Below are 14644 nucleotides of genomic sequence, written 5' to 3'. Positions count from 1 at the left end.
AGTAAGGAGAAACAAATTTTGGGAACAATTCTAAGATTCCTGACCATTCTGTGAACATCCTTTGCCAAAATCTGCTTTGTCAAAGCTTCATATCCTGACTAAGTGATTTAAAGGCCCTATGCAACAGCAATCATCTTGTTGTTAAAAGTATTCTGAAAAAAATGCGTTGTTTTCATATTCCTCCATGGATGTTTAGAGAAAGAACATGCATGTCCATGACAGACAATGAAATTCAGGACAAAAAGCACAGGTCAAAGTTGGTTCCTATTCCGAAAAACATACTGCTGTCAGAGGACACACAGACTCTAAGGATCCAGAAGGCTAAGTCAGTTTATGTCAGCATAATTAGACTGGGGAGACTGGGTAACAGACCTAAAATTCCAATTTAGGACAAGAGAAGGGGTGGATAGGAACCAGTGTTCCTTAAACGAAGGATGATGTTCTCTTGGGGAAAGTTGAAGAATAACTGCCTGCTTTGAAAACAGGTGATTTTTCCTTTGTTGCTATTAAGTAGGAGTAGTTCTCAGTGCCTTTTGTGAGTGGAACGTAAAACACATTTCAGTTTCACTGTTAACCTGCTTCCTCTCCTACCAGTTTCACTGGCCTGTCTAACCAGGGACACGAGCAGTACAATACTCATTGCAAATCAGTTTTATGTATCTCCTCACACATTCAGTTTAGAGAAAAAGTTTGGATCAGGTATTTTAGACAATATATGGAAATATAAGAGTAGCTTCAAAAAGGACTACATTTCCAGAGGTGGAAATCAACAGTCTTTTATCCATCTAGCTGTTTCCTACCTTTACTAACATTTACCACAAAGCTATAGATAATTCTGGGTCAGTTAAGACTTCTGTACGCAGTTCAGTATCTGTTATTCTTATTTGTAATTATCGTTACATCATGTCTCTACAGACCCTTGAAGTATCTCTTTTAGTAATACGCTTGAGAGGGGTTATAGCTAAATCTAATCTATACTCTATCGTTGCTTTAAGGACAGTGCTGGGAAGAAGGAACTATCCTTCTATTACAAGCATGTGTCACAAAGGATGTCTATAGCAAAAGTCAAATAGTAGAAATTTTACATTCAAATTAGATGTCAGAGACTAATTTCCATTGTCAAGAAAGCCGCCTTAGGGTCATCCACTCCAAGAGACTGCTGAGGTGAATGTGTTAGAAAGTGGAACAAGTTAGGCAACTGGAAGAAAAACCTCTAGTACATTCTCGCTTCATCCTTTCTCTTTTTACTCTGTAAATAATTTGTCTTGGACAATCTGGGTGGGGTGAAAAACACATACTGTGTCACTGTATATGGAGACACAGGCAAAACCTACCAGAATAATATATCGTTCAAAAGTAGATGCAGAAAGTATCCCTTTCTCTAAAATAGGTCTGTTATGCATATTTAATTATAAGTTTTGATACTACTAATGTGATTTAAATCTGTTACAGGCTGTTTTGCTCACAGGAGAACAGGGAACTGCAAAGACAGTCATGATTAAGGCATATGTGAAGAAATACGACCCAGAAGAGCATTTGTCAAAATGTTTAAACTTTTCATCTGCCACAGAACCTTTTATGTTTCAGGTAAAAATATAGATTTTAAGCAATTCTTGCATATAATTTCCTTACTAAGTATTTAAAGTGTACTTAATTCTGATTATAAAAGTGATTTAGAAATAAAGGCTAAAGGATCTTTTACCTCTAAGTCACTTAAACATTTCATAAAAAATAATTTTTGCGGATCAGTATCAAATATAGTCACTCACATAGAGATACATATATTCATGATTGCTGTGTGCTTTTTCATTACGGAATTCTGAGAATCCATTTTTTGCTTGAAGACCTTTACTTTTCATTTTAGATTAATGAAAATTTTTGGTTATACTTCTTCAGTTTTTTCCTGATTCTTTAGTTTATAGCTATGATTTTTATATTTGTTAAATAAAAAGCAGATTTCAACTTATCCTTTTATTTTTCCTCAGCTCAGGAGTGACTACAGCATTAGAAATCCAATCTTTAAGGTCCTCTAGCATTGCAACTTTGTAGAGATTTCCCTTTCCCAATATAACTGCTAAAAATTCCATATAAGTAGAATCAAATAGGACAAATAGTTTTTTCAAGTGATTGAAAGGATAATTTATACCACTGTGCTGTGATTCAATACTACTAATTTGCTAGGGTGTGATCCTGTAAGTTGAATTGGCTTCATTACCTCTTCAAAGCAATGAATTCATGATAACAATTTGCCAGTAGGATAAAGCAATCATCTTGGAATATTTCTTGATTGAAAAGTCTGCTCATGGAGCAAGTCTTACAAACTCCATCCCAAAATCAAGCATCTTTTTTAAGAAGCTAATGTAAGTGTTATTAAGAAAACGGTGAAAAGTAATGGCTTAAATACCTATTTTTTAAAATTCCAAACTCCCAGAATATCTGCTGAGCTTTTCTGTTATGCATAAGATCTCTGGCCATGGTTTATATCAAACTGTGAGACAGAATAAGGCAGGACTCCTTTCATGCATGTAAGATTAATTGAACAGTCAGTATCTCTGTATCAGTGTCCTTTACTTAGTGTATTATGGGTCCCTAGAACATTACCATCTTGAAAACAAAATTCAGATTTCCTCGTCTCTGGTACAGAGAGTCTGTGAAAGGATCTTATTGCGTCTTGTCTCTGCTACAGTCCTGTAGTACCTCAGAAGACATGCTCTTCCTTTTCAGCTAGCTAGCTGAATACATAGCTCACTGCTGATTTCCAAGAGAGAGACATAGCAGGAAAACAGTTGAAATGCTTCTAAACACTTGAAAGAGCCAGACTCAAAATAGTTTTTTAATTGTGAGTCATCATTCTGAGAATATTTGAAAGACTGGGTGATTTTGGATGCGTTACATGTGCTACAAAGTTCTTAATTTCTTATGTAATCACTTTCGCTTAACAGTTCCTATTTTTCACCTTAATCACGTATCTCCAAAATGACACATTAATGCTAACAATGTTCTATATGTGTTTATCTTAGAACACTCAGCTAATTATATTCTCTCATGAAAAAATGGGACAAAAACATTATAGAAAACTTGTATCTGTTTTCTGTTTCAAAAATGCTGTTAATACTTCTATCTTTATGACAGCACATGCCACATTTACTCATACAGGATGACATTTATGCTTGTAAAACTAAAAAAATATTTGTCTAAGGAAAACATTTGCTACCATCTTGTAAGCTATTTTTTCTGCCATTGTGTATGTTCCAAGTAGCTTTAGAAAGACTGTAGAGCTGCAGAACTTTGAAGATATATTTCGGTTACATATCAATGTCTTATTAGTCTATTGCATCCTGCTTCTTATTTAGTTCGAAACTCAGTCTTGAAAGATTATTGCCACCAAAATGTTAAAATATTGCATGACTTAGCTTACAAGACGTTTGGGAAATCATTGTAAAAGGAAACTAAGTAGCCTTCATATGGTCTGCGGTTGTATTGCAGATATAAAACAATTGAGCTTAGCTAGGGGAAATCCAAAGTAATCATAATTTTCAGACAGTGCATAACAAACTTTCTGAAATCAGATTCCATTCCTCTCCAGAGCTACCCTTCGGAAGGGAGATTCTTAAATGCCTTTCTAAATAAATCCAATATTTATTAAAATTATGCTGTAGATAATGAAAAAACTATTTCTGCTTCTTGATATTCTAGCTTGCTCATGATTAATACAATTTTGATATGCAACAGAATTCACAACTCCTGATCTGTTCATTTTCTTTTCTCGTAGCAGTTTCTCTTGCATTAATCTTGACATGTTTGAAGACTGAAATACAATTCACAAGAAGATGTAATGTTTCATACAGAGATAATGCATCGTACTAAAATTAGTTTGTTGACTTCATGATAATAATTGGCTTCAATTATGATAATGAAATTATAATTTCCAAGTTTGAAAACTTTTAAAAACTTCTCTGGTAGCCAGAGTTGGGTTGCAGGACATAGTCCTAAGGCTGGGGAATTGCAGAGGAATGAGTGTCATGAACAGAATAGGATTCCTTAATGATGAATCAGAGATGGAACTACTAACAAAAAAAGAGGAAATTGCTGGATAAGTGCTGTAGCAGAAAGCAATAAGTAACACATTTTTTAACAGTACATTTTAAATATTGTTGCTTTAGATGCAAAACAAGAACTTTCTTTCATTTTTAGAGGACAATAGAGAGTTATGTGGACAAACGCATTGGAAGTACTTACGGACCTCCTGGAGGCAGAAAAATGACTGTTTTTATTGATGATATCAATATGCCATTTATCAATGAATGGGGAGATCAGGTAAACTTTTTTAACAAATACGGCTTACTCTCAAATTGTTGCACTTTTTTTTTATATATATGGGAATTAGTGGACTTCCTCAATATTTTAATTAACTGTTAATTATTGGAAATGCTTTCTAATTATGGTACATTGTTGAAGAAAAAAAGATAAAATTAGATTTACTGACAAGACATGTAGGATAATGGTGTCAAATGTTACATTAACTCCATTTTCTCTTATTTTTGTAAGACTAAATAAAAAGCATCACTGCACTAAAGTACCATATTATTAAGTTCAAGATTTATGTTAATTTGAGACTACCAGTAAACAAACTTGTCTGCAGAACAAAACTGTGATACCTTGGAGAAAGTAATTAAGGCTGTGTCCAAATTCAAGGGTAACACATTGGCTTGCAAACTGGATTAAAGATTTCTGGCTTTTGATGAGCCCATTTACAACTTGTAACATTCATATGCCTATACAGACCCAAAACCAGGCAAAAGTTTCTCACAGTTCCTTCCCATAGTAGGTCTGAAATATTTCTAGCCCAGGATGCTAGGTCTTCTGGAATGTCTATTCTAACATAAAGACCAAGTATGCTTAGCATTACTTTTTTTTAATTTGCTCAGAGTAAATAACAAATTAGAAACTTGGGGCCTCTGTGTACTTTTGAATGCTCAGGCTCTCTGGCTTCTGTGAGGCTCATAGTTTGGGTTAAGGTTGCTCATAGCATTGAGCTGGTTTGTTAACAGTGTGGGTAGTAGGTCTGGCCATGACAGTCAGCTTGGGCACATATTTAAGTAGCAGTATGGATATAAGTGAGTCTATGTAGATTGAATATTCCTCCTCTTCACTTTAGAAAGTTGATTTTGTCAAAATGGAAGCCAAGCATGTGTGTTTAGTGTCTCTGAAATGGAACCTGGCCTTCTACCTAAATGCCAATATATATCAGTTCTTTGGTTTGCATCATTTGCTCTCACTTGGGAGAAATTTTTTTTTTTTTTTAAAAATTGAAACTAGCATTGAATAACCCACAACACTGAGCTTCTTGACCATGGTCTGGAACATAGGTGGTTATTTTTGAGGAAAAGCCCTCACAGGCCCAGGCAGTGTTCAATAATAGGAAGGATCTCCATTATGGAAGGAACTCTACTAGGTCCATTATGGCCCCAAGACATTGTTGAAGTATTTTTAATGGGAAGATGGTTTGTGATCGGTGCACTGCTGCATATCATGTGGCTTTGTTAGGGTGTGTGAGCACATAAGGCTTGCTGAATATCGTTGGAGCAGTTGTTATGGGGGCAAACTCTGGTGCCTCCTGATCCATACAGGTGCTGTAGAGTGGAATGTGGAGTGAATCACCTTTTCAGAATAAACAGCTTCTTGTTTCAAAGAAGAATTAGCTGTTTTACTTCAAAGGAGGCCAAAAGTAGAACTGAAAAGCATAGTTTGAACATCTGGAGCTGAATGTCCAGTGGTGAAATATGGAACAAAACAAATTTTTTTCCAGTTCATTGCCTTAACTTTATTTAGTCAAAAGGAATACAAAGACATTTTGTTGATGTTTTATGGTAGTACAGCTCTGAAAGTATTTTCCCGCTGTTTAAAATCATGTAAACCAAGATCTCCCATATGACTAAGTAAGATAGTTTAATCTGAGTTTAGATTCAAGTGAAAACCTCTCTCTAGGGATTAGTGGTAGAGTTACAAGAAGAAATTAAATTATCAGGGTATATTTTCTTAAACTTACAGGTAACAAATGAAATTGTTCGTCAGATGATGGAAATGAAAGGAATGTACAGCTTGGATAAACCTGGAGACTTCACTACAATTGTAGATATACAATTAATAGCAGCAATGATACATCCTGGAGGAGGCCGTAATGATATTCCCCAGCGTTTAAAAAGACAGTTTTGTGTATTCAATTGTACATTGCCATCCAATGCATCCATAGACAAAATTTTTGGTACTTCTTTCTCTTGTTTTAGTGTATTTTTTTTTCATAATTGACTTAAAATGTATAAAAGTATGTTCTCTTTCTGACTTCTCTCATGCAAGTTTAGAGTACTTCCAATGAAACAAATGAAGCTGTATTACAGCAAAAATAGTGCTGTGGAAGAGAAATTAACCCCTTAAAATGCTTGTCTTTCTAATTTTGGACAAGCAAAATAATTAATAAGTAATGGCATTTTCTGGAAGAATATGAGCACTCTCATTACTATGTAGGTTACCATTCCACCTCTGCACTGTCTGAAATGCCCTCTGTTGCTAAAGTTCTCAATTCTGTTAACTTCGTCAATACAGTATATTGTTAAAAGCCAGCAGTTACTGCCGGTTGTTTCTACACCGGTTTAGAAAAGCCATGAACGAGAGAGACAAAATTATTTCATCAGTAATTTAAAAGAAAATCAATGTTTTAAATAAGTACTTATATGTCTTGCTCACAACTTCTATGTCTTACTCACAACCTACCTTATTATACCCTACAACTTGAGATTAATTGTATATTGCTTTTTATCTTTTCAGGTATTATTGGCTGTGGATACTTTCATTCATGTAGAAAATTCAACCCTGAAGTATGTGATACGGTGAAAAAATTGGTCCCAACAGGCAGAATATTGTGGCAGTGGACAAAGGTATAAATTACAGGGAAAGTTTTATCACAGTCAGTTGGAACAGAGTGCCTATTAGTGTAATTTAGGCACATAGTCCTTAAGAACATACCTATAACAAGAAAAAAACAGGAGAAAGATGAGCTGAAAGTTTTGGAGATACAATCTGGAAAATATCAGATTTCAGTATACAAGACAGATGAATGGAAATATCAGTCCATTCATTCCTATAGTTTTATTCATGTTACCCAAAGCTTTAATCACTATAGCTAAGGAACACGGAGTGAAATTCTTTATAAATTATAATTTTGAATTTATAAAGCCCAGAGCAACATATGAAGTAATTACCTGTTATAAGAGTTCGGGTTTTACATTTAGTGCTAGATCCTGCTTCCAAACAATGAGATGTTTTTAATGACTTCTTAGAAAGAGTTTGCCCATGGTATTATGTGTGAAAATTAGTAGGTTTGTTATTTTTATATGTGCTTTTAATTATACATTCATAATTTATATTATTCTTGATTCCTTCTAAATGTTACTGATTTTGAATATTAATTCTATTTTTCTTTAGACAAAGATGCTGCCTACACCATCTAAATTCCACTATATCTTCAACCTGCGAGACCTTTCTAGGATCTGGCAAGGAATGTTAACTATAAAGGCAGAAGAATGCAACAGCAGCACTGTCCTTCTAACACTTTTTAAACATGAATGTACCAGAGTAATTGCTGACAGGTGTAATAACTGTAGCATTTTATATTTAGTAGGTTTAGCCATTTACTTCATTGATGCTCATACATCTGTAAAACTTCTTAAGATGATAAACCTTATTAGGCCAGTATGAAAAATTTTGCCTTATTTTACATGCAGTCTGCATTGGCGTATTATTCCAACAAATGTCACGTTACGTACTGATAGATTAAACCAGCAATTGGGTGGAGAACTCCACAATATACGCATATTCTGTGTTCTAACCTACATTTTTTTGCATTTATCTTTGGTTACACTAAGCCAGTACCTCTGTAAAAGAGAGGATTCTATGGTGTCCTAAATTTATACACAGATAATAATTTGCTTTGATCTCACAGAAAAAATGTCACATGCCTATGATTAAAAAATGGGCCATCTCCTCTAAATCTCTTTTAAAATATTCATAAAGCAGATACTGTTCTGAGCTGTATGTGTTAAAGATCCAGTAATTTTTTTGTGTTTACAGTGTTTCAATTTCTTGTGAAGTTCTGGGTGTAGTACTGTAGGTGCCAGTAAAAACTTGATATATACCCACCACTACTGGGGATTTTCACGAATATAATTATTTCTTATTCTGAGGAAGGGCCTTCATAATTTTTATAAAATAAATGCATTATAATTAAAGCATTGAAGTTAAATGTTGACTCTTAAAAATATGTATGTGTATTTTATTACACTGCATTTACTTTACAAAGCTATCACAAAGTGAAAGGAATGAAAAATGTTTTGCCATGGACACAAGAGGGCATATTACATTGCTTTTGCTTTTAATTAGACCTAAAGGCCTTGAATTGGCAAGTGCTTAGGAGTTACCTGCCATGACCAGAATTTTTTCAATATTCAACATAGTTGCAGAAGTCTAAAATGGAATTTATCTTTTTTAAGATGCCGACTACATAAATGCAGTTTGATGAAGATGATTTGGCATGGTAGATGGCAAGACGTATACATAATGATTGCATTGTATTCAAGCACAGTCAGGCTTAATCACTATTATTCTAGTAACATGTCAAAATAAAGCAAAGAGCAAAGGTATAAAAGAATTATAAGGAATTCCCTCTCTGTTTTCAAAAGATAGGAGGATTTCACTTGGTCCCTCTTAAGTACATGTTGTTATGTGGACTTCAGCATATACTTAGTTGAAACAGAAACAAAACAAGATATATAAAACTTAGAGATGAATTACACATTGCCAAAACTGGTGGATGAAACAATGGCCCTCTGTTTCAAGTAAATGTTAGAAACAGTTCCAAACAAAACATAGACCACTGTCAAGCAGTTTCGCTTACCATCCCTACCTGTACCTTCTAGAATCCCTCATTTTCTTCATGAGAGCTCTGAATCAGCTGGCAGATGCCTTCTCACTTTCTCCAGGAAGGTGTGTTAGCAAACTTGAGTTAAAAGCCAAGGATGTAAGACTGCTATTATGACCAGTTCCAATATGCCAGAGGAACTCTAATCTGAAAGTCCTGCTCACTTTCTCCTCTCACCTTAGATACATATGCTGAGTTCAGCAAATGCATGCAGGAAATCTAAAAGGAAATATAAAAGGAAATCTTATCCATCAGTTGCCAAGAATATAAAAATGAAAGCCAGAGTTTTCTGCTGACTTTAATAGTTATTTCTCTATAATCTGAGAAAACCTACTCAGTGTAAATCCACTACAAAGTCTAACATTGCTGATATTTCTAAGTGCCTGAACTACTATATATTATTGAAACATACAAATTGGCTGAAATTGATGTATATGTGCAAAAGAATGCTGTTGATATAAAAAGGGGGAAAATACTTAATTTGAATTTGAAGTTAGGATTATACCCACTGATGCAAAATTGTCATACAGCTTTGACTATATTATTTTCTGCTTTAAAGCTAGGAGCAATATCACTGACGTTTGCTGAAGTGTTGTTCTTTTTGTTTTTTAATTCATTGTGGGGAATTTAAAAATATGTGGAAGATATCCATTTGTACAGATATGTTATATATTAGAGAGAGGGAGAGTGTAGTCATGCAGTCTCTTCTTCCATGCTGCTTTTAGATTCCATAGTGGTTAGTATTATAAGGTCATCACTAAGAACCTCTAACAATAATGAAGCATATAATGTATATCTAGGTTGTCTCTATACCACAGTTCTTTAGTATTCTTTGTCTTATTTGAAAGCGCAGAGCACTGTGTACAGCTTTTTCATATTTATCCTATTTTCCTCTCAGTTGTATCACTGAAAAGGTAAAGAAATAAAGATGAAAATTTTTTTTTTTCTGTAGTTTGACATTCACCATTGGCATTCCCTTTTTCTGGGGTCAAGGTTTTTCTTGCCTTTTATGTTTACCAGTTACTACTGAGTATCATTCTTGATTGCTTCTCAGATAATCACAGCCACAGATAATCACATTAGTCAAAGATCTTGATCTGTATTAAAGCCATCTTGAACCTATCCATGGAAGCAGATACAGTTGTGTAAACAATGAAATGTAGTCACTAGTATTTGTGTTTGCAGACTTTGTTTTATTTCAATCTGCATTACTCCTCCACCCTCCCCAGTGTATATCACCCTCTGTTAATTATGGATTTTGATGTAAAAGGGATTGAGAATCAGGTCAGGTTGTAGTGATGTATACCATTTCCCTTTCACTATTCCTTATCTCACTGCAGTTTCTTAGGCAGTACTATAATAACATAAATTATGCTCTTCTGCTGCAGGTTGAAAGAAGGGTCACTTAGCCATGGTTGTTTGGGAAATCATTCAACCTTTTTCATCTGAGAAATTAAATGGTCTGTCATTGCCTAGTTCTAGGTTAAATTTGGAAAGTCAAGTTGTTTCTCTGTTTTATGTGAATTGACTATTATACTTTAGAGTGTGGAAGCATTTCATCTCTGTGAATATTGCCTAATCCATTTCTGTGACTATTGTCTAATATGTATTGCCTAATATGTATTTTTCTTTGAAATGTTACAGGTTTGGTGTTTTTAGTATTTCATTATCTGGTTTTCTCCCTCTATAACTGGAAATAATTTTTTTTTTTTCATTGTGCTAATCTATGATTTTTAGATTTATTACTCCTGAAGATACAGCCTGGTTTGATAAAACTATTACTAAAGCAATTGAGGAATATGTGGATACAGGCTTAACAGAAGTTCTCCAAGCTGAACCATATTTTGTAGATTTTTTACGGGAGATGCCTGAATCAACTGGTGATGAACCAGAAGATTTTGTGTTTGAACCACCAAAAATTTATGAGGAGGTATTTCATTTTACACCCAAATTACTAGGCACTGAAGTTTTCCTTTAATTATTAAGTTTGTTATATTGCTGAACTCATATCATACAGAAAGTTTTGTGGAATGCCTACCACATTTTTTTTGTGAAGATATATGTAGATTTTTCTGGTTAGTATGCAATAAAACATTTTAGTGATGTTAACGTTAATAATTCCATATAAATGTAGTTTATTCATTCCTATTCTCCTTGCTCCTTTTTTCCCCCACCATTAGCAGAAAATTTCTGTTTAAACACAACTACAATCACTACAGTGAATTAACAAGATAATCTCATTACGCATGGCCAATACACGAACTCAAGTTTGTGTAAAAATATCAGTGCAGTTTTAAATTCTGAAGGGCAACGCTAATATTGTGACTGTTTTTTTTTCCCCCCCTCCCAGATTCCAAGCTTTGAATTTCTTTGTGAAAAATTGCAAATGTATCAGAGACAATACAATGAATGTATTAGAGGATCATTTCTTGATTTGGTGTTTTTTAAGGATGCAATGACACATCTTATTAAGGTTTGGGGTTTGGTACTTTTTTATTAGTTTAACTGTTGCAACAGTGTTCCTGATCTGGGCAAGCTATGCTTAGAGGGCACATTCTGAAAAGCTGCTCTTATCTCCAAACTTGCTTGCATCTTTGCCTAGTCATTTTCAAGAGCTAGGAAAGAGCTACAGTTATTTTACTTGTTTGGATGTTTTGTAATAAATAGCTTATTTTATATATTTGTTTAAGCTCCTGTGTATTCAGAGGTATGGAGATTTTCCTTGATAGGAAAAATGAGGTCATAGAGGCACATTTATATTTTGTATCTAGGATGATTTTTCATCATTAAGAATTCAGAGAACACTTCAAAGGTATCATACCTGACAAGTGACCAAGGCAACATGAGGTAGAATCGGACTGGATGAGACACATGAAAAGAAATATAAATCAGGGCTGCAGTAGAATCAGTGTGTAGGGTAGAGGAAAGTCTCAGTTTACAATCAGTTGAACCCCTATTCAGAAAGGAAGATACGAGGAAAAAATTCATCCGCAGTCAAAATCTTATTCACAAGGGAGGAAAAAAAAAGGCTAAGCATGAGATTTGTTTGAAGCGCTGTGCCTCAGGTTTAAGAAGTTGTGTTACTTATATCAGGAATTACTTTAACTTGATGATCTGTTTACTGAAAGACACATAGAAGCCACAGTGAGACCAAAACAGAAGGAGATGTTTGGTTCTCTAGTTGACCTCAAGTGAAGTAAATGATTTTGTTTGCTTTGCATTTAAACAGAAGAAAATTTTATTTTTAAATACAGTTCATGTGATGCTAAGTGAATTTCAGAAGACCTTGAAAGTCTCTGATACTCCATTTCCATTGGCAAGTTTTAACCAGAATATCTGGAATATGCAGTTAGGTAGTAGAAAGGAGCCCTGCTGTCACTATGGTGACAATAAATTTAGTCACCCTCATAATTTCACATTTAGACTTCTATTTTAATATAGTTCTCTGGATAGGCTCAGAGGGAACTGTGCATAAAACCAAAATTTCTTTGAAGGAAAAAATTAATAGAATTCGAAGGCTTGATGTAGATGCCAATCTTTTGCATTTTGTACATAATTTACATGAGGAGCAAAGCACATTGTAGCACCTTAGAAGTAAGATGTGATCTATGTACAGGACATGTAAAAAAGCAATAACATAGTAAATTTGTAATCCAGCTGTTGTATCTGGGAGATTTGTTAACAAAACGATCACAAAGGAAATGATGAAGGTAGATAAAATAGAAGATAACACTAGATGATAGCTGAAATGCATCCAAGTCTTTCAGACTCTTAAAATTAGGAATTTAGTATGTTTATTCTTCTAACTAAATTTTTCAAATTGATATTTTTAAACACATTCAGGATGATACCTTCAACATAAAATGGAGCTCAAAATGTCTCCCTTTATGTATTTAAATCCTATGTGTAACTAATTATAACCATCCTCTATTCTTATGTGCAGCTTTTTCATTAGCTACACAAAATTCCTAAAGAATGTACAAGTGTTCTTTTGAGAGGAAAAAATTTTCTGCAAGTATCCTTTTCATAATCTTTACATTGTGCTCTAGTAAATAAAGTATAGAGTACAAAAAATTTTTTTTGCTAATTAATGTTTTAATTTAAATTTATTAATGAGCTTTTCTTCCATTTCTTCCTATCTAGATTTCCCGGATAATTCGGACAGCATATGGAAATGCTTTACTTGTTGGAGTTGGTGGTTCTGGAAAACAAAGTCTTTCAAGGTTGGCCTCCTTTATTGCTGGCTATAAAATATTTCAGATCACTTTAACCAGGTAAGAAATGCAAGAAATATATAAATCCAATTTATGATATTGCTTTCTCTTTACACAGTCATAACCTTATGTTTTTAACAGCTTTTTTTTTTTTTTTTTCATTTTGTCACCATTTAGAACTGTAGAGAACAATAAATTCTTATCTGGTTTGTATACAACATTGGATTAAGTTTGATCTGAAAAAGCTGGACCATGTGTTAGCTATTCCTGAGCCAAAATATGTGTATTTACAAAGGATGTTTGCACTATCATTTATAAAACACTATAATCTGAAAACAGCAGTATTCTGAGTTGTTTTGAATTAACAAGTTATGTTTCTTATTGCTTCTAGATCCTATAATATAAGCAATCTGTCAGATGATTTAAAATTGTTGTATAGAACAGCTGGAGTAGAAGGACAAGGCATCACTTTTATTTTCACTGATAATGAAATAAAAGAGGAGTCATTTTTGGAATACCTTAATAACCTGCTGTCTTCAGGCGAGGTAAGAGTCTCAACATGACAGGCAATGTACTTTAGAAGCAGGGAACTACAGAATTTGTTCCCACTAGTTTATTTCTATTTATTTTGGTAATAAATTGTAGACTCAATAATGATTAACTCTAAAATATCTCAACTTTTTAGGTAAGGAGTACTTTTGGTATTGAGTTCTCTTATTTCAGTGTAAGCCAGGAAAAGATAAGGAGCTGTGATGGGTATTTCAGTAGCCTTTACTAAATGAGTATTCACTGGCCAGTCAAGATCTGTACTCTTCCTGGGTTAGACTTCTTAGTTCTTAGTGGAGTTACATGAAGTCTAAATCGGGGACAAATTTGGTTTTTAATCTGTCTAAACTCTATATATGCAGAGAGAGAGATACAGATGTAAACTGAGAAATATTTGTAAACTCTATAGTAATTACATCCATGCAATTTATTTTCTTATCAATTTTAATTTTATAAAAAGATTTCTAATTTATTTGCTCGGGATGAATTGGATGAAATCACCCAAGCATTAACACCTGTGATGAAAAAAGAGATGCCTCGGTGTCCTCCTACCTTTGATAATCTTTATGAATATTTTTTAACTCGGGCAAAGAAGAACTTGCATGTTGTCCTCTGCTTTTCTCCTGTAAGTTTTTTCTTCATATCCATCTTCCTTACTTCCATTAGCATACTGTCCTATAAGTGTGACATCATTATTCAAGCTTTATATTTTTATGGAGTTTTAAAGATGCATAAAAAGATTACTGAAGTCCAGTTTTAATTGCTGAGATAATAAAAGTAATAGTACAGTTGTTAGAACTTAAAAACAAAATACTTCAAAATTAAATAATTCCTGACATGTTAAAGTAATTTTTATTTTTTCCTCCTGGCATATTCTTTCCTAATACAAATCAATGAATGTATCTATGTG

The 14644-nt window shown here is 33.8% G+C and overlaps 1 protein-coding gene across 1 annotated transcript in view; it reads left to right on the top strand.

Annotated features, from left to right (window-relative positions):
• Nucleotides 1-14644, top strand: part of DNAH8 (dynein axonemal heavy chain 8) — a 145176-nt gene that overhangs the window by 82040 nt on the left and 48492 nt on the right. Inside the window, exons 55-64 of the mRNA XM_059835831.1 lie at nt 1453-1587; nt 4195-4317; nt 6052-6265; nt 6826-6935; nt 7483-7646; nt 10712-10904; nt 11325-11447; nt 13118-13248; nt 13580-13733; nt 14195-14359. Coding sequence (XP_059691814.1) covers nt 1453-1587; nt 4195-4317; nt 6052-6265; nt 6826-6935; nt 7483-7646; nt 10712-10904; nt 11325-11447; nt 13118-13248; nt 13580-13733; nt 14195-14359 — 1512 coding nt within the window. The remainder of the gene's footprint in view (nt 1-1452; nt 1588-4194; nt 4318-6051; nt 6266-6825; nt 6936-7482; nt 7647-10711; nt 10905-11324; nt 11448-13117; nt 13249-13579; nt 13734-14194; nt 14360-14644) is intronic.

Source organism: Gavia stellata, chromosome 2 (assembly GCF_030936135.1).
Source record: "Gavia stellata isolate bGavSte3 chromosome 2, bGavSte3.hap2, whole genome shotgun sequence".
Classification (NCBI taxonomy): Eukaryota; Metazoa; Chordata; class Aves; order Gaviiformes; family Gaviidae; genus Gavia; species Gavia stellata.
This window is presented reverse-complemented; position numbering and strand designations above follow the sequence as displayed.